At 39.7% G+C, this 21713-nt stretch overlaps 1 protein-coding gene across 1 annotated transcript in view; it reads right to left on the reverse strand.

Annotated features, from left to right (window-relative positions):
• Positions 1-9207: 9207 nt before the first annotated feature.
• LOC116971048 (endothelin receptor type B-like) overlaps positions 9208-21713 on the reverse strand; it is a 44927-nt gene continuing 32421 nt past the window's right edge. Inside the window, exons 4-7 of the mRNA XM_033017854.1 lie at positions 19655-19807; positions 16197-16330; positions 14433-14541; positions 9208-12811 (exon numbers count right to left, since the gene is read on the reverse strand). Coding sequence (XP_032873745.1) covers positions 12665-12811; positions 14433-14541; positions 16197-16330; positions 19655-19807 — 543 coding nt within the window. The 3' untranslated portion in view covers positions 9208-12664. The remainder of the gene's footprint in view (positions 12812-14432; positions 14542-16196; positions 16331-19654; positions 19808-21713) is intronic.

Here is a 21713-nt window from a genome sequence, read left to right on the forward strand (position 1 = left end):
CTTTCTTACTTAGAATGCAAGTAAGAAAGAAAGAGAAAGTGATATATTACTTTGCAAACAAGTAACATTGAACTTCTTGTGGTACTCAAGGTATCAAGTTCAAGTTCAAGTTCAAGTTAGTTTATTGTCATGTGTCCCTGTATAGGACAATGAGATTCTTGCTTTGCTTAAGCACACAGAAAATAGTAGGCATTTACTACAAAACAGATAAATGTGTCCATATACCATGATATAAATATATACACACATGAATAAATAAACTGATAGTGCAAATAACAGAAAGTGGTTGGTAATAATCAGAGTTTTGTCCGAGCCAGGTTTAATAGCCTGATGGCTGAGGGGAAGTAACTATTCCTGAACCTGGTTGTTGCAGTCTTCAGGCTCCTGTACCTTCTACCTGAAGGTAGCAGGGAGATGAGTGTGTGGCCCGGATGGTGTGGGTCTTTCATGATACTGCCAGCCTTTTTGAGGCAGCGACTGCGATAGATCCCCTCGATGGAAGGAAGGTCAGAGCCGATGATGGACTGGGCAGTGTTTACTACTTTTTGTAGTCTTTTCCTTTCCAGGGCGCTCAAATTGCCGAACCAAGCCACGATGCAACCGGTCAGCATGCTCTCGACTGTGCACCTGTAGAAGTTAGAGAGAGTCTTCCTTGACAATCCCTCTGTCAAGGAGAGGGGAGTTAGCACATTCCACTTCATACCAAGCGGCGAGAGAGATTCTTGGTAGATTCTGTAGCTCCTGATCTCAATTTTCTCCAAGAGAAATTGCAATAAAATCTGCAAAATCTTACTGTCTTTGGTGCTTGAATGGTGTTAATGTAAAAAGTGGAGTGGGCCGAATGAATGAGCCAGGCACTCTCCCATTCTTGTAAAAACAAAGATGGTGGATGCTGTTTTACCAAGGAAAGAAACAAACTGCTGGAGTACCTCAGCAGGTTAAGCAATATCATTGGAGAACACGAATAGGTAACGTTTCAGGTCGAAATCCTTCTTCAGGCCCATTCTTACTGTTTGCATCCGAGTCTGCTGCTGAGATATTCAGGCTATGCCTGCATTTCCTTGCACTGCAATAACTTGAACTTCTTTTAAATGGCATTTACAGTCTCCCAAATCAAAGGGTTTTGAAAAGGGCTTACTCAGGAAACCCCTCCTGCATCATGTAAACACAACTCCAGGGAACCCTGGGGATGTGATTTTTTTTCAATTGATGTAACTGTTGATTAGGATGTGAGTATCAGTACAAAGAAGACCTTTGGGAGAAAGGGGGAAACATGGGGTGGGCAGAAAGGAAGCTGAAAATGAGAAGATGGGCAAGACAGATATTCAAGAGAAAACTAAACTGCAGCCTGTACTTAATTGTCTGCTGCTGACTGGACCTACAATTAAACAATGCCCCATGCTGAGAGTTTACATGATTTTCAAGTTGATTGCATTGAGCTGTTTGGTTGTTTACTATTTGTATAAAAACAACCTTGAATTTCAGGTGAATATGGGCATTTTATTACTGTGTCTTGTCGCAGAACTTGAAGCTTATGCTGATCTTGATGGAGCCTTTTAAAGTCACAAGTTGATTCAGTTTCTTTGTAGGAACACAGAACATAGAACAGGACAGGAATAGGCCCTTTGCTTCACAATATTCATGCCAAGTAGGATGGCTGGTCAAACTAATCTCTGCCTGCACGCGATCCATCTCCCTCCATTTCCTGCATATCCATACATGTACCTATTTAAAAACATTTCAAATGCCACTATTGTATCTGCCTCCACTACAGCACCACTGGCAGCATCTCCCAGGCACCCACCACTCTCAGAGTTTAAAAAACTTGCCCAGCACGTCGCCGTTAAATTCAGACTGATTGTAGTAGGGAGGGATAAAGTTAGATGGGGGTGAGACGCAATATCATTGTGTTATGTAATAAAAATGTACAATTAATTTAGATGTGTACTCGCTAGAATTTAGAAGATTGAAGGGGGATCTTATAGAAACTTACAAAATTCTTAAGGGGTTGGACAGGCTAGATGCAGGAAGATTGTTCCCGATGTTGGGGAAGTCCAGAACAAGAGGTCACAGTTTAAGGATAAGGGGGAAATCTTTTAGGACCGAGATGAGGAAAACATTTTTCACACAGAGAGTGGTGAATCTCTGGAATTCTCTGCCACAGAAGGTGGTTGAGGCCAGTTCATTGGCTATATTTAAGAGGGAGTTAGATGTGGCCCTTGTGACTAAAGGGATCAGGGGGTATGGAGAGAAGGCAGGTACAGGATACTGAGTTGGATGATCAGCCATGATCATATTGAATGGTGGTGCAGGCTCGAAGGCCCGAATGGCCTACTCCTGCACCTATTTTCTATGTTAATTTTTCAGACTTTGAATTGAAATTACTAGAAACTATCATGCTATGTTTAATGCCAATTATAGTCCCTTAACTCGGTCAGTAGGGGTGCCTAACGGCAGCGGCTCGACTAGTCGTCTGTCTTTTTATTTTTTTATTGTTAAATGTATGTCTTGAGTTAGTTTTTATTTATTTTTTTAGCTGTGTATATGTGGGGGGAAACCATTTAAATATCTTCCCTGTGCGGGGACCCGACTATTCCCTGTCAGGTCTCGGATGTCGTTGGGCCTAACATCGTGGAGCCGGCGGCGACCTCCGGCCGGGACTAACCTGGGGGCTCCAGTTGCAGAGCCTGCGGAACTGACATCGCGGAGCTGGCCAACTTTGGAGCGGGAAGAGCTGTGGTGGCGTGCGGCTGCGACCCGACTTTTGGAGTTTGGAGGCACCGGCCGCAGACCCGGTGGACGGGAACATCGGGAGCTCCAAGTCCCTGGTGGGAGACCGCTTTTCCGAGCTCCGCAACGGCGACTTCTCCCGCTGGAATCGCGGGTTTAAGGACATGGAGCTGGGGCCTAACATCGCCCGGCGTGGCTTTAACGGCCTCAGGACTTACCATCGCCCGCCGGGGGCTTTAACATCGGAGCCCCAGTTCGCCTCGACACTGCAGTTGGACTGCTGGACCACGGGAGAAGGAACAAAGGGAAGAGATAAAGACTTTGCCTTCCATCACAGTGAGGAGATGTTGGAGACTCACTGTGATGGATGTTTATGTAAACTGTGTTAAGTGTGGGTCTTGGATTGTTTTGTAATGTAAAAAACTGTAGAAATGATATTTTGTTCAAACCTAGGTTTGAATGACAATAAATTGCATTCTATTCTATTCTATTCTATTCTTACTTAAGAAACTAAATACTCTATAATCAAATTCTGGAAAACGCTCCTGATGTCTTTAATAGGTCGAATAAATGCTATAAAAATGATCTTTCTACCACAAATCCTATATCTATTTCAATCAATCCCTATATATCTTCCAAAAAAGTTTTTCAAAAAACTGGACTCAGACATTACAAATTTTATATGGGACTATAAATCCCACAGAATACAAAGAACACAACTGAGTAAACCCAAAGAGCTGGGTGGTCTAGCACTCCCTAACTTTATGTACTATAATTGGGCAGTAAATATTAAAAATATGATTCACCTGCTGGACAACTCTGCCCAGCAGGTGGACTGGATTGTAATGGAGAGAGAGGACTGCTCTCCGTGCAATATAGGAGCGACTCTCCTCTCACCAATGAATCTGAATAACAAAAATTACAATAAAAATTCAATTATACATAGCACAATTAGAACTTGGAAACAAATAAAACAGAATCTAAAATTAAGAAATCTATCTCTTTTATCGCCAATAGTCAATAATCCGTCATTTAAACCTTCTACTATAGATAAATCGTTTACACAATGGGAAAGAATAGGAATCAAAACGTTCGGAGACGTATGAATTTGGAAAATTATTATCATTTCAACAATTACAACTGAAATATAATTTGAGAAATAATCAATATTTTAAATATCTTCAAATGTGTGACTATCTGAAAAAATACACAAAAGACTATCATAACATGCCTCCAGACTTACTGGACGAAGCAATGAAGACAAAGGCCGAATCAGCAAACCTAATATCATATTTATATAACACTATTTTAAATATAGAAATACCTACAACTGACGGTATTAGAAGTGACTGGGAACAAGAACTAGCTATAAAAATTTCAAAAGAGAGCTGGGATTTGTGCATTTACTATTTGTGCATAAATGCTCGATCAACGTAAGACATACTCTAATTCAATTCAAAACATTACATAGACTATACTATTTAAAAACCAAAATAAATAAACGTTTCCCTAAAGTCTCACCCATTTGTGATAAATGTCAGTCTCAAGAAGCTACCATAGCGCACTCTTTTGTTTTTTGTATAAAAATCCAAAAATTCTGGAACGAAATATTTGAAATTTTCACAAAATTATTTAAAATAAAACTGATACCAAAAGCAGAATGGATTATCTTTAGAATAACGGAAGGTAGCCCTGAACTAAACGTGTTTCCAAAGAATTTATTTAATTACGGGCTAATAACGGGAAAAAAGCTTATACTCAAATTCTGGAAAAACGCTCCTATACCAACAATAAAAATGTGGATTTCAAACATGTTCGAAACATTACACCTGGAAGATATGAGACTCCTCCTCGCAGGCAAAGCAGACCGCTTCCAAAAGACTTGGTCTGCATTTATGAGCTTACTAGAAGCATAAGGTGCAACAGTAATTTAAAAAATAAATGGTGCCAGGATCTGGTAACGGGGGATGAAAAATATGGTTGATATATCCCATTTTGCGGAGTTTTTTTATAATAGAGCGATTGTTTCTCTTTCTTTCTTTCTTTTCTAGGGTCTATTTCTTAACTTTCTTCTCTAACTCTCTCTCTAATGGGCTCTCTTTTTCCAACACTTTCCTGCACTTTCATGACTCTTTCTCACTTTCCTTTCTTTTTTTTTTTTTTTTTATATTTATTTATTAGAAGTAGACATATTATACAATGTAATTACATATTATAGTAGAAAAAAAAACTTTTCATATACATCAGTCATACATTATTAAAATTTTCCATTATCAATTACTTCTGCTTCTAGTATTTTTATTTTTTATAGAAAGCGAGAAAAAGAGAGGGTAGAAAGTTACAAATAAAAGAGGAAGCAAAAAAAAAACAAAAAAAAAAACACAACAGAAAAACAAGGAAGGTGGAATGGGTTACCTGTGATACATCAATGGAGATAGGTTCGTAGGTTATAAAGTATAGAGTATAGTTTTTCATCTGTTCCTGAGTTCAAGTTTCAGCTGGGTCCTCGTGCTGTGCCAGTCTATCCCTTCAGATAGTTAATGAATGGAGCCCAAATTTTATGGAAAAGATCTTGTTTGTCCATTAAGACAAGTCTAATTCTTTCTAAGTATAGGGTCTCCGACATTTCCGTAATCCACATTTTGATTGTGGGGGTTGTAGGGCCTTTCCAAAATTTTAATATTAATTTTTTTCCGGTTATTATACTGTAATTGAGGAAGTTTCTTTGGTTTGTTGTGAGTGTTAAGCTTTGTTCTGATATTCCAAGTATTATTAATTTTGTGTCTGGGTCCAATTTTGTATTAATAACTTTTGAAGTTATTTCAAAAATATCTGTCCAGAAATGTTTAAGTTTTATACAGTTTGCAAAAGTATGTGTTAAATTAGCCTCTAAATGTAGACATTTATCACAAATAGGAGAGATTTGTGGGAAAATTCTATTTAGTTTTATTTTAGAGAAGTGTAGTCTATGTAAGACCTTGAATTGTATTAAAATATGTCTGGCATTTAATGAACATTGATGTATTTGTTGTAAACTTTCGTCCCACATATCTTTCGTGATAGGATGACCTATTTCAATTTCCCATTTGTATCTATGTAGTTCGGTCGGTGGTACCTCGTTATTTAGTAGGGTGTTATAAATATAAGCTATTAGTTTTTCAGTATTAGGATGCTTGTTCAGACACTCATCAAGAATTTCTGATTCCCTATTCTTGTAAACTTGTGTATTAGATTTAACATAATCTCTAATTTGTAGATATCTGAAAAAATTATTTGAGTGCAGTCCATAATTCAGTTGTAACTCTTGAAATGAAAGAAAAGTACCTTTCCCATAAAGATGTCCTATATTTTTGATTCCATGATTTTTCCATTGTGTGAAACCTTTGTCCATAAAGGATGATTTGAACAAAGGATTATTTACAATGGAATTATTTACTTTCCTTTCTTAAAGCTCAAAAAATGAAGGGGTACAACAAATGTAATAAGATATATGTGGTGTGTATTACTGTAAATTATTGTACTTCTAATAAAAAATTAAAAAATAAAATAAAAATTCAGACTTCAATTAACAATGGAAAATGGTGTAATTATATTTAAACGGAACATTTTCCCTGGTATTCTTGCTTGGGTGTAACTGGCACAATCAGGACTACTATTGCATTTGTTTTTATTATTGTTATAATGTGCATGCTTTGGCTGCGTTCAAATAATGATATTCTGTGATTAGTGTGAAAACGTACTCAGGGGAATACTCAAACTACCAATGGTCTATTGAAAATGTTAAATATGCTCTATATAATACATTCCTGAGCTCATTTAGATTGTTGAGCAAAACATTGCAATACATGGTCAATTTTTAGGTGATGTTCAACATGCCTGCCATTTTGGTGAGGATTGACACATGCTGGTAGGGAGCATGGGGCAAGAGTTTGGGGGCTAACTTATTGTGATAGAACTAACAAAGCAGACCCTTGATACGAGGCTCACAGGCCATCTTCAAGTTGTTCACAAACACCATAGTAACACTCAGAACACACTCTGCCAGACACTCAATGGCAGTTCACCCTTCGTGGTCAAATGCAATTTTGAGTTTGTCTTGCATTTTTCTCTTGCAGGTAGTGGCCTTCGGATGAAAAGCAAAAAGGGAGAGGAGTTCCAGCACAGGTCGGCAGTATAACTCACAATAGCGGTGTGGATGAGAGACCATGTGGAGTGCATCTGGCCCTCTTGGCTTCATGTCACCATGGAGTTTGTGTGTGGGCCTTTTGGGGTTGGTTCTATTCCAGCCCAAGTAGTCAGAGGTTACCTACAATTGGAGAATCTAATGTTCATGCCGTTAGGTTGTAAGCTACCCAAGTAGAAAATGAGATGCTGTTCATCCAGTTTGTGTGAGGTCTCACTCTGGCTATGGAGGAGGCCCAGGACAGAAATGTCAGTGTGGGAATGGGAAGTGGTTAAAATGGTTCACAGTAGGCCTCGGCAGATTGAGTGCAAGAGTTTGGCGAAACGGTCGGCGAGTCTAACATTGGTCTCGTCTATTTACAATGATGCATAACATGCTGTTTGTTTCTAATTGCTTATTTACATTGTCACACGGAGTCAGTATGACCCCACCTAGTTGAATTGTTTTAACAGCATCTTCGGAAGTGCTCCATTTTGCACCTCAGTTTAGTTTCTTGTCATGTGTACCGAGGTACAGTGAAAAGCTTTTGTTGCGTGCCTTGCCAATGTCCTGCACTTCCTTAATACTTATTTGGTCTTAAGGACATAATGTAGGTTAGAAGAAAATCCTGAATTAATTCAAATTTGGTTTTAATTGCTTTTGCAGTTTTTGTATCTTGCCTAGATCAAAAACAGGGTGGTGTGATGGCTATATGTAGGCACTTAATCATGCATAATTGACTCTTATTCAGAGTACATCATATGTAATTATTTCAGGGTAAGGGAAACAGAGCACAAACTACATTAATGTTCCTGGCTTTTACCTGGCAACAGGTAAGCATCAAATGATGTCATTATTCATGTAATGTCATATCTTTTCAAATAACATAAATTGGAGCTGATGGTTCACTCTGACTCTATTGAAACAGACCTAGGAACACATCCCACTCTTTGATCAGTGAAGAGTCTCCTTGTTGTGAGTCTTCACTGACACACATCCTACTTGGACCTCTCTGATGAACAATGCAGTTGTGGGCTCAGGTTTTCCACATTTGTCATCACTGAGGTGCAAGTAATATCTGCCTAAGATGAAAGGACTTTCGGGGTCCCTGGACAGTCGAGGGAGGAGGTATAGCGACAGGTGTTGCAGCTTCTGCGGTTGCAGGGGAAGGTACCTGGGCAAGGGGTGGTTTGGGTGGGAAGGGGCGAGTTTACCAGGGAGCTGAGGAGGGAATGGTCTCTGCGGAAGGCGGGATGGGGTGGAGATGGGAAAATGTGGCTAGTGGTGGGATTCCGTTTGAGGTGCCGGAAATTTCGGAAGATTATGTGTTGTATGCGACGGTTGATAAGGTGGAAGGCAAGGACTAGGGGGACTCTGTCTCTGTTGCGACTAGGAGGAGGGGGAGCAAGGGCGGAGCTGCGGGGTACCGAGGAGACACGAGTGTGAGCATCATCTATGATGGGAGAGGAGAATCCCCATTCCCTAAAGAATGAGGCCATCTCAGATGTTCTAATACAGAACACCTCGTCTTGGGCGCAGATGCGGCATAGACAGATGAATTGGGACTGGGGATAGTCTTTGCAGGATGCAGGGTGGGAAGAAGCCTATCGAGATAGTTGTGGGAGTCAGTAGGTTTGTAATAGACATCAGTCAATAGTCTATTTCTTGTGATGGAGACTGTTAGATCAAGAAAGGGGAGGGAGGTGTTGGAGATGTCCAAATAAATTTGAGTGCAGGATGAAAATTGGTGGTGAAGTTGATGAAGTCCACGAGTTCTGTATGGGTGCTGGAGGTAGCACCGATGCAGTCATCAATGTAATGGAGTTAGAGTTCGGGGATAGGGTTAGTGTACGTTAGGGATTGTTCAACGTATCCAACAATGACTCAGGCGTAGCTGGGGTCCATGCGGGTGCCCATAGCTGCTCCTTGGACTTGGAGGAAGTAGGAGGAGTCAAAGGAGAAGTTGTTGAGGGAGAGGCCCAGCTCCACTAGGCGGAATAGAGTATTAATAGAGGGAAATTGGATGGTTCTGCGGTCGAGGAAGAAACGGAGGGCTTCAAGGCCTTCCTGGTGTGGGATGAAGGTGTAGAGTTACTGAACGTCCATAGTAAAGATGAGGGAGTGGTGGCTCAGAAAGCGGAAGCACCAGGCTACCTGATCCACTGAGGGGTAATGTTAAAGTTAAGTTGATATATAAGCATTAGTGAGATGTCCACCATTTATAGTGACTGGGTGGAAAATTGCACAGCTTACACCACTGAATCACAAAAGTATATGAGTGGAGAAAATACAGCTGCCATGACTTACACAGAACATCATTTTTAAGGCTTTGCATCTCACATTTAATGAAAAATCAAATGAAAAACAAGTTTAACTCTGTAGTATATAATAGTTATAGAACATTATAAAACTATCAACACTTTGACCTTATCTAAGATCAGTGGCTGAAATTCAGAGACAATATATATAGAAAGGCAAACTTCCCAGTGATGTGATCTATCACCTTCACACAACTTGTAGCTTGACATTATAAAATACGTCAGATGTACTCAACATCTGGAAAACAAATACAAGCATTAATTGGCTGCAGATGGCATATAAAATGTTCAGAAGTCGCTTTTGTAGCATAGTATCTGGCATGTTGCATTAAGTACTCAAAAGGTATTTAAATAAAATTAGAGAAATTAAGAACCATTTTTGTTTGAACTATATTGTGGGAGAACTGCAGAATTCGTAACAAACATCAATAAATCTGAACTCTTCTGAGGCATACAGTGTTCCCTTAAGATCCTGTGATATAAATTATTTAAAAAACATTGTTATGGGATTTTTGTCTTTTTATAATGCTTTATCTTTTATTTTTAATTTTTTTAAATTATTTTTATTAGAAGCAATTGTACAAAGATAAAACATTCGGCATCTAAGATTATACAATTATTGTACAGCTTCATTTTTAACCGTATAACCTGAAAATGAAAAAAGAAAAGAAAAAGAGAACAAGAGAGGGAAAAAGTGAGAAGTGAAAAGATAGCTCGAAAAAGCACAAAGAAAAGATCCCTAAACTACCAAAGTAGCGTGGCCGAAAAATATAAAGATAAAAAAGAAGAAAAAGAAAAGTGGAGATATACCTGCCCCTCGTCCCCCCACCGCCCACCTCACCCAGCCCAGGATCGGATTTAAATTTGATTTGTGTTGCGCCATACTATTCTTGTAAGAATTCGGTGAAGGGTGTCCATGTCTTGAGAAATTGATCTGTTTTTTCTGCCAAGACAAGCCTAATGTTTTCCAAATGTAGTGTCTCGGACATGTTTGTAACCCACATCTTCACTGTAGGGACTGTTGTCTGTTTCCAAAATTTAAGCATTAGTCTTTTCGCCGTTATCAGGCCCTAGTTAAGGAAGCGTCTTTGGAATAGTGTTAGCTCAGAACAGGCTTTTGACATACCTAGTGCGATCAATTTTATGTTGGGGTCCAATTTTATTTTAAGTATTTTAGAAAAGATATCAAAAATTCCCCTCCAGAAGTTGTGTGATTTTATACAGGAAGCAAAGGAATGGGTTATGGTTGCTTCTTGGAGGAGACATTTATCACAAATAGGGGAGACATTTGGGAAGATCTTATTCAATTTAGACTTTGAGTAATAGTCTATGCAGTATTTTAAATTGTATTAGCGAGTGCCTAACATTAAGAGAACAGTTGTGTATATATATTGTCTTTTTATAATGCTACCGATGAATTATTTCTATCCAAATGCACATCTGTGAACATTGCTAGATGACAATAATTATACCGATTTAAACAATATACAGTATAATTATCACAACTGGTTATACATAACATGGAAAAGGATATAATTTCCTTATAACTGATCATTTAAATGTCTGTGATGCTTTTTGCAGGCGAGATGACAATGGAGCAATGTTTCTTTTCCTTTTCTTGTGGATTACATTATAATTTTTTATTAAAAATGTATTACGTATTAGAGTACAATGTTTGAATTGAATCAAATGAGTTGCCAAATCTGCCTCCCTACTGTCCATGCTATATGAGGGATAAAATATTAGGATCCCAGATGTTAAAATGCAAATGACTAGAAATTGGATTTCTTTTCTTTTTTTGATGACAAATGTGCTGTGTAGTGCATCTAATGCCCGAGTAGGTCCCCTGTAGAAATTTATGAAAAATAACTTTGAAAAGGTGTTATGGCACCTTACATGTATCTGCTGAACCTGCTGCATTTTAAGATCGTCAGGCCTTGAATTCTCTCTGTGGCAGCTGATGTTTGGCAACATAAAAGGTGGTATGGACATGAGTGGAAATATTACCATCTGGTTTGGGAATTGCTCTGCCCAGGACAAGAAGGCTCTACAGAGAGTAGTGCGTTCAGCCGAACGCACTATGGGAACTTCACTCGCCCCCCTGCAGGAACTATACATCAGGAGGTGCAACTCCAGAGCCAATAAATTCATGGGAGACCCCTTCCACCCATGCAACGGACTGTTCCAGCTGCTACGGTCAGGCAAACGCCTCCGTTGCCATGCTGTGAGAACGGAGAGGTTGAGAAGGAGTTTCTTCCCAGAGGCCATTCGGACTGTAAACTCCTATCTCACCAGGGACTAACTTTACTGAACGTTTTTCCTTCCAATATTTAATATGTAAAAGATTATGTGTGTGTTTATGATTGTGTTTATAGTTTGTATGGTTGTCTGTTTGTTTGTCTTTTTGCACAAAGTCCGCGAGCATTGCCACTTTTCATTTCGCTGCACATCTCGTATGTGTATGTGACGAATAAACTTGACTTGACTCGACTTGACTTGAGTGACATAGAGATCTCCTGGAGGGAGATGCTGTAAGGCAAGCCCCAGGTCATAGTCAGGTCACCGAATAAGAACTGTGCCACTAATGGTTTCACTGCAAGTGCAGAATAATCAGAGATCGTTACAGGCAACTCAGACGTGTTTAATCCTTGGCCTTGCTAGTGATGGAGCAAATAGTCTTGTACCTTGATCATAAATTATGAGCTTCGTAGATGTGTGTAAGGCATCAATGTAAATATACAGACCCTATAATTGGCATCTCTCCATGCAATATGCAATGCTCCTAATCTCCTTGTGACCATTCCCCAAGAGCTCAGTTTATGTCGGTACAGGAGGACATGTTCCATGTGGAACTTCTGTTGCCACTAGATGTGTAATTGATGCCAGGAAAATGCCAGCCAAGCCCAGTGAATTTTGCAAGGTGGCAGCAGTAACATGGGCACAATTTGACTTGGAAATAGTTGCTGTCAAGATTTAACCCGGCTAAAATGGAATTTCTATGTGTTTTACCATAAGTAAAACAGGAGTTAATGGATCCAACTTCTCTGATTTTTTTAATGTAAAGAACATGTGCGTGAAGAGATTTTTCATCTTGAATGTGAGCATGTAACAGCCAAGTGACAAAAATTGTGAAACATCAGTTTCAGTTTAAATAGTGTTCCATTGGTGGATGTAATCCTATTGTGGTCCCCAAAGACACTTCTAGAACATAATATTCCACTATACTTGGCCTAATCAATGGCACGATTTTGAATATTTTCTGATGATATTCACGACAAAAATAATTCAATAGTGATGCATAAACAAACTGTTTGAAACAGACAATCGGAGACGATGGGTCCAAGTCATTTTCCTTTCTGCCTTCTGTTCCACCACAGAGGATGTTATAAGTCCGAGACATGGAGGAAGGTGCAAGCTCTACTCATTTCTCGATGTCGTCAAGAACTGCCGCCTTTCAGTTCATGCTGTTCTTTCGGCTGCTACGATCGGCTGGGTTATTGTGCTCCTGGTTTTTCCAATGTAAGCTTGCATGTTTGGAAGTGTCATTCATTGGCATCACATTCATCAGAGCCTGACTCTGGCAACAGCAGCACAGACAGGACTGAAAAATACACAAGTAACACATTAGCTTTCTACTTAGAAACTACAGCAGAAACTGCAGTGAGAGAAGGACGGCTTAGAAAAGACATGCAGTGTTGAGCCAGCATGGACTCGATGAATTGATTTTCATATAAATATGGAATATGACTAGGAAGGGTCAGTGCCTCAGTGACCTGAACTGGTTAGTTCAGTGAATGAAGAGAACAGAGGTCCGTGCATTCACAACTGTAATGTTACATTGCGTATCTGTCTACCGCCTGATGCCGGTGGGAATGATGTTTATGCCTCAGGAAGAAATAAGAACTGACCCAGGAGATATGAACAATTCTGGTTGACGGAGGAAGAGGGTGGACTGCAGCAGTGAATGTCCACAGTTTTGAGATAGGACCCGGAAGAAGGAGTTCCATCTGCAGCACGTGGCCCCCAAACCCATTCCAATATTTCATCCATTGAACAGGCGATCGGTATACTAACGCCTTGTTAGTAGATCTACTAAATGTCACTGATGTTTACCATGGTGCTATGAGAGAGTGCTAATTGACACTGGTTTGAATGAATGTTATAGTTAGCCATTAAGCGTAGCCAGTTAGCTCCTTCCAAGAAGCAAATGCCATCTCTGGGGATTGCAAGGAAAGATTAGAGCTCCTCTGTCCTAAACACCCTCACCCCCTTCCCAAACAGTCCCTTATCTTCAATTGGTGAGCACCTCCTGAGCTTTCCAAGATTTTCTGCTGACTTTGCCACCTATTCCAGGTAGGAAATTAAAACAATGCAAATCTAAACGAGGCTCTGGAATTAAAATAGCTCTAGCTTAATTTCTGGAGCAATGGGTGAGCCATTACAAACCCACAAAGAGTTAACGCCAAGGCTTGGGTGTTCAGCTATCATTTAGTTAAATAAAAAGCCATACCAAGGGCTTCTGGGTCCTATTAAACCTGCTTTAGAATCAAATCTCTGCACGCTTCATGAAGCTAAATGTAAAGGCACTTTCCTGATGTCTTGCAGCAGAAAATCTGCCATACGCTGTTCTTATTTTTACTTTTCATAAATACGGAAACTGATGTAATATATTCCATTAAAACATTTATGATTATACCATGTGATTCAAACTTACAGAATTTTGATAGGTTTGGATAGAGTGGATGTGGAGAGGATGTTTCCACAAGTTGGAGAGTCTAGGTTAAGAGGTATAGCCTCAGAATTAAAGGACGTTCTTTTAGAAAGGACATGAGCCATTTATTTAGCCAGAGGGTGATGAATATGTGCAATTCTTTGCCACAGATGGCAGTGGAGGCAGTCAGTGGATATTTTTAAGGCAGAGATAGATATTCTTGATTAGTACAGGTATCAGAGGTTACCGGGAGAAGGCAGGAGAATGGGGTTAGGTGGGAGAGATAGACAGCCATGATTGAATGGTGGAGTAGACATGATGGTCCGAATGGCCTAATTCTATTCCGATTCCTTATGAACTAATTAATGTTTTCTAGCACAGGCAAACAAATTAATCCTGATTAGTATGTCAGTTTTATATATATATATATACAAAAGAACACACCCATTTTCGTTGGGACTTGGGAGGGCTCCAGATTCCAATAACATATCCCTTAAAGTGAGGTTCCTACCTGGAAGCAATTCTTAAATTTCTTGCTCACGAAGTAGAGAGCGATGGGGTTTATACATGAATTCAGAGTTGCCAGATTGATACCAATGAAGTCCAATACCAGCAGATTGCTAATGAAAGGAACAATCCACTATTAGTGCATTACAGGTATGAACAATCTCATGCGATCTATTTTGAAGAATGAAAATATAATTCATCAAATGATCAACTTGTTGCTGCTGCTGCTACTGAATAATTTGCTAACTCGCCTCTCCATTCTGAAACAGACACGCCCTGAAATGTGGGCTTGAAGGAGTAAGCTCACCACATAATATTATCTGCCAAGCATTTTTCCTTAGTACAATTCAAGAAAAGCAGCCTTAAATAACTGCTGATTAGAATGAGGAACATCGTCATGACGCATATTCATTTTTACAAAAATAAGGCAAGGGTTTTAAAGCAATTTGTCACTAAATCAATATGTATTATATTATATGAACTTTGGTTAAGAACATGCATGCATTTTGAGCTCCCCAAATTCAACATGTTAGCTGTGATTCATTAGACTACTTTCTGGTTTTCTCTTTAATATGAAGCAAATATTTGACAAATTTTCGCAGGCATGGTTTGGAAGAAAATTGAGTTAGGCCTTGAGTAACAGCTGAGGCAAATAGATCATCTTTGTCCCTCTGGAATACAAAGTTTTTTTTTGCTCTTAAATATCTATATAAATATTAAAAGATGGACTCAGAAGAGCATATTTAATGTGAAGTAGACATTGTCAGTTGCTGGACCTTATATCAAGCCATTGGTTTGCCTGGAATAGAAGAGATTATGCATGGATCTGATAGAGGCAGTTTGAATCATAAGTAACACAGAGTAAATAGAGGGAAACTTCCCATTGCCAGAAGAATCAACAGCCAGTGAACTTAAACTGGGGTGCTTTGGGGAAAGATGTATTATGAAATCATCTATTATGTACCCAAAAGTGGATGTGTTTAGTGATCCTGAGTCCTAAAGTATTTTACAAAATAAGTACACATGAAACAAAAATAAATTGTCCCTAAATACTTAAAGGAAGATATGGGACATATTCTTCAAGGTAACTTCTGAGAATGGGACAGAGATTATGGACTGAAATTACATTCCTTAACAAATGGGCGGTGTAAGAATTCCCTTTTTGAAAATGTTCCCATGAACTCCATTCCCTGTAACAGTATGGTCCTATTCTGGCCACAGTGGCTATTTGACAGCTTTGATAGCCATTGAGACAGAGCATGTGGCTTCATTAACTGTCAATGTCATCAGTGGCTGGAAATGTAGGGGGAAGGTCACTTCTCAAGAGACGGAAGTGATGAGCAAGCTGGAACAAATAATGTTGGACTAGCGAGTTCAGCTCACTTGTCACTAGACGATCTGTTGCTGTGCCATCATATCTCAGCAATGGTCTTGCATTCATAACCTTATGAGAGCATATTTATAGGATACTTTAGTGGTGAGTGCGCTTCAAAATTAAAATGCTCTGAGTAAATTCTGAAAGAATAAAAGGTGCTATGCAACTGTAGGTTCCTTCCTGTATATTAACACAATGCAAATCTATGATGTGTTTTCCTGTTCTATGATGGTAAACATGTAATTTTAAACAGACAGCCTTAAACTGGTTAATAATTTTGATAATTCTGTGGAAAAATAAATTTCAACAAACTCATTAACAATTCACATCAGTATCCCTGAAAGGAAATTCAAGATTCATGTAAAGAAAATGTAACTTGTTGCTCTAACTTACTTAAGCAATTCACATCTGTTTGGGTTAAACTCATGGTAAATAGTCATCTTTAAAATTCTGCCAAGATGGAGAGGGAACCAGCACAGACCAAAAATCACAACTAAAAATAAAACTGTTTTGGCCACTTCTCGACGCTGAAAAATAAACACAAAAGGAAGCTTTAGTTCAATGAATATTAACCACTTGTACGTAGCCACAAGTCAAAAAACCATTTCCCAACCCAAATATCTGTTAACTGAGGGTCTTGTATTTACCAAACAGTTGGACCTAACCACATACTACTCATTCTGGTATAAAGTCATAGAGAGGTATTCCAGCTCTGTGTAACATTGTAAATTGTCCCATTACTTGTAAAATGAGTGAGATATCTCATGAAGTCATATGGCACAGAAATGGACTCTTTAGCTCCATGCTGCGTTCTATACCAAGGAATTTTGATATACTCATCTCAATACTGCTTAAATGTTATGTTTAAGTTTATGTAATGTTATGTTATACATAAAACTTACAAAATTCTTAAGGGGTTGGACAGGCTAGATGCAGGAAGATTGTTCCCGATGTTGGGGAAGTCCAGAACAAGGGGTCACAGTTTAAGGATAAGGGGGAAATCTTTTAGGACCGAGATGAGAAAAACAGTTTTCACACAGAGAGTGGTGAATCTCTGGAATTCTCTGCCACAGAAGGTAGTTGAGGCCAGTTCATTGGCTATATTTAAGAGGGAGTTGGATGCGGCCCTTGTGGCTAAAGGGATCAGGGGGTATGGAGAGAAGGCAGGTACAGGATACCGAGTTGGATGATCAGCCATGATCATATTGAATGGCGGTGCAGGCTCGAAGGGCCGAATGGCTTACTCCTGCACCTATTTTATTTGTTTCTATTCCCTGATTTAAAAAAATACAATAATACAATAATGTTTCTATGTGAGGATCTGTCTCCAAATTTCAACCACTCTCTGAATGAAAAGGTTCTTCATCTAATCCCCCTCTAAATATCCTTAACTGAAACTATATCCTCTGGTTATACGTATCTCTGCTAAAGACAAATGTTTCTCACTTTCTACCAAATTTACAGCACTCATTTTGCATCAACCATGATCATGTTAAATGGTAGGGCAGGGTTGAAAAACATATGGACCTCCTCTGCTCATACTTCCTTGTGGTTTTGTCTTCATTCAACAACACACTTAGTCACTACCCTGAATATTTCAATTATATTACTTAGCAGGATCTCCCCTTAAAAACAGTCTTGCTGACGATCGCTGATCGGTCCCAATCTCTCCAAGTGCAGTCTAATCCTGTCACTCGGAATCTTTCCCAATAATTTACCTTTCACGTGTTGGACTCACCCCATCGTACTTATCCTACTGCCAATCTTGGATAAATGTACCACATTTCCTGTCCTCCAGCCATCTGGCACCTCTTGAGATTTGAAAGTCTCTGCCAAAGCCCTAGCAATCTCTTCACTTACCACTCAACTGATCTTGGGAATGTATGCACTTTTAAGCCGCTAGGACATTAAATACTCCTCTTCAATGATTATTCGGTTGGAAATTCCACTGTTCCCCACCCTGAATTCTCCAACTATAATGTCTTTGTCCATAATGAATATAGAAATGAAGTATTAATTTAAGACTTCACTTGCATCCTCTGGCTCTATACATAAGATTGTCATGTTGGTCCCTAATAGGCTACCTCTTTCCCTGGTTACTCTTGTGCCCTTAATTTAATTCCAAACTGATTTGGGATTTTTTTTGTCCACAAGAGCTATTGTGTGCGTTTGCTTTGCTTTTAGAGATAGCAAAGAGAACATGCAGTTCTCTTAATAGGAACTTGATAAGCAAATACATTTGGTAGTATTTCTCTCTGATTTGCCCACATATTTACTCCTCTATCTTCCACTAACTATTTGGAGACTCATAGCACAAATCCAGAAATATAATTGCCCCATTTTGTTTCTACATTTCGACCACATGTCCTCATTTGATGAACCTTCTAGGATTTCCACCCTTCGTGATGAACATTGGACACCTTGATTAATATTTGCAATGTGACCGTCTCATTCATACCAACCTCCAACCCACGTTGCACATGAAGACTATATACATTGGAATTTTGAACTGCACTCTTACTCATCTTAGTTCAGTTTAGAGATACAGCGCGGAAACCGGCCCTTTGGCCCACCGGGTGCGCGCCGACCAGCGATCCCTGCACATTAACACTCTCCTACACCCACTAGGGACAATTTTTACATTTACCAAGCCAATTAATCTACAAACCTATACGTCTTTGGAGTGTGGGAGGAAACCAAAGATCGCGGAGAAAACTCACTCAGGTCACGGGGAGAACGTACAAACTCCGTACAGACAGCACCCGTAGTCGGGATCGAACCCGGGTCTCCGGCGCTGCATTCGCTGTAAGGCTGCGACTCTACCGCTGCGCCACTGTGACCATGATCTGTCAATAATTTATCTGAGACAACAATAATATCATAATCCCATATCTTAATCAAAACCCTCAGTTCATCTGCTTTACTTCCCCGACTCTATATGTTACAATGGATGTAATCCAGCCCTGCATTCTTGCCCTGTGCCTTCAGGGTGCATTGTCAAATCCATTTATGCTTCGTGGACTGGACTTGTACCATTTTCCATCTATATTTTTCTGTTCATTACCACCTACTGTACTACTGCACTAAGTCTCATTCCTGTGCCTACTGGGATGTCTTAGATTACCTTCTGTATTTGTCTGTTGTTCACCTTTGCTATACTCTTGAGTCCCAGTTGTAGTACTAAATCAAAGCCATCCAAAGTACATAAAAATTCGGATGAAGATTGTCTGATCTGAAATATTGCCCCCTGACCTGCTGAGAGCTTCTACCATTTCTGTTTTTATTTCTAGTATCTAGTTTTGTGATTTTCAGCAGATAAAAGTGCATTATTGTGTAGCCAAATTTGGGATAGTTTGAAATGCTCTTTCATCCCTTGGAAGAGTTCGCCACTTCTTCATCAACCCCAATATCGCTTGTGTAACATCTTTCTGACTAACAAAAATACATGAATGAAATTATGTCGGAATAGTGGACAAACGGGATCCACAGTTTAACCGGAGAATTGATAGTACATTGAGGACAACTTCAAATAGTTTCATATCTGGCTCACTCACTTTTAGTCTGGTTCTCCACTGAAAGAACAGGATTGGCAAACTGACTTTGTGATTTTATTTTTGGAATTATTAACAATGTAATTGAAATTTTTGGAAGCTTTGATTATACATTAATTTACAATAGCTTTCACTGTATATAACTGGAAGGGGGTTGAAAACGAATGGAAAACGAGTAAATTACGAATGGAATTTACGAAGGATAGCCTAGGAGATTGAAACACGTTGAAACTGAGAAGATGGGTCAGTATAGATGGTACAATTCTTTTATGATACCAATGGATAGTTGAAAGATTTTACCTGTTTCAAGTGTTCGCTCAGAGTGATCCGTAAACTCTTGTTCCTCTTATTCAGCATCTCACAGGTCATTAGAGTGTAGAAGAAAGCAGTGCAGGCCAGAGGCATGCAGAAATAAAACACGAACACCCACCAGTCCTTCACACTGATGTAGAACTGCAAGAGAACACATCATATTCGGTTTAGATGCAAGCAGCAGACACAGAGCCAACAAAATACACTCTTCTTTTTAGTTATTCACGTAAAGCGCATTTTCAAATGTACAAACTTGTTGTAATATTGAAAATCTCTGTTGAAAAACTGAAAAACAGTCCAGGCCACATCAAAGGTTGGATTAGTAATGAGCCAACTTTTCAGTTGATCACAATGGCAGTATACCTCTGGCAAGGCAGAATATGCCTCCCTGTGTTTCCTGTCTTAATACCAGTCAAATTCTTTATGTCAGGAATGTTTGAATAAATCTGTTTGTCTGGATCCTCCTTTGATTTTTAATTCCCACTGCAGAAATTCCTTCCTGGGGTGCTGAACAAAGACAATGCCACAAGGCCCCTTTGCCAAGTCACCAATTCCATCCCTGCCCTTGCACTATCTGGGACTGAATCAGAATATTCACAATCTTAGGACAATCAGAGCCCCATATGATCTCCCGACCTCGTACCTGAGCCATTAATAATACCGACTTCTGCCTCTTGATTTATCCTGCCTGATCTCACTGGCTATTGACACTGACATCCATGTCTCTGGAAACTCCATTTCCAATGCTCCCATCTTACAAACCCACCTCCCAAAACTCATCCCAAACTCTGTAGTCCTTACGCTATTTGTGCTTTTAGATGTACTTACTTGGAGGTGCGCATTCACCTCCTTTGGTCCTTACTCCTGACTACTTTCTGATGTTTAAATCCCTCCATGGTCTGTCCCCTTCATCTCCTTTGCTCACTGCCCCACCATTGGTACTCATTCCACCAATTGCCCTGGCATTAATTGCTGACATTCACTTCCAAAACAACTCCACCTGGCCTTTTCTCTTCCTAGTTGATTTTTAAGATCAAGTTTTTGCGAAGCTATAGTAATATGGTTGATAGTAAATAGACGGCAAATCGAATCGCCATGTTCAGTACCATGACAGTTTTGTGCAAAGTGTGCAGCTGTTCTTTGTGTGTCAGATACTGCTTATGATGATTTGTGTACGCTTCAGCTGGCCTGAATGATTTAGTCTAGTATAGAAACATAGAAAATAGGTGCAGGAGTAGGCCATTCGGCCCTTCGAGCCTGCACCGCCATTCAATATGATCATCCAACTCAGTATCCTGTACCTGCTTTCTCTTCATACCCCCTGATCCCTTTAGCCACATCTAACTCCCTCTTAAATATAGCCAATGAACTGGCCTCAATTACATTCTGTGGCAGAGAATTCCAGAGATTCATCACACTCTGTAAAAAATGTTTTTTGTAAAAAATGAATTACTGTGATGTTTAAAACAAAATACATTAATCACTGAAAAGTAGACTGGTGATATAAACAAACCTTTCCTGAAAACAACTAAATATAAAGTGAATAGGAAGTTCAACTGTTTTGAATTAGACTGATGAATGGACACATGGTAGGGAAGCCACAGCTTTGTTGGGTGCAAATCCACACTCTATGGGAAGCCTAACAAGAGTAGCCACCTGGAGGAGAACAGGCTGTGCTTATTCGAGGCTGAGCAGCAGTTGGTGTTGCTGAAGGCCACACTTCTTCTTCTTCTTGCGTGTGGCGTGCACAGCCTAAAGTTGTAGGACAACTTGTTCTATTTGATCTTACTTGATTGTGCACGCCAGGTTGATTGCATTCGTCGAAACAGGGCGGACCACGTGAAGGTTGCAATCTCCCACCCCTAGGCCACACTGAAAGCACATTTCAGGAGGTAGATACCTTGTGGCTTCAATGTCTGCAGGCAGAGATCATGTGGCAGGAGACCCGGAGTGGATTTCACTCTTGAATTTATATTCAGCTCAGAGCGGTGGAACGGTGGAGGTTGCTCTGATGGGTCAGCCAGAGCCAGAGCCATTGCGCCTCAGC

Source organism: Amblyraja radiata, chromosome 1 (genome assembly GCF_010909765.2).
Source record: "Amblyraja radiata isolate CabotCenter1 chromosome 1, sAmbRad1.1.pri, whole genome shotgun sequence".
In the NCBI taxonomy this organism is placed as follows: domain Eukaryota; kingdom Metazoa; phylum Chordata; class Chondrichthyes; order Rajiformes; family Rajidae; genus Amblyraja; species Amblyraja radiata.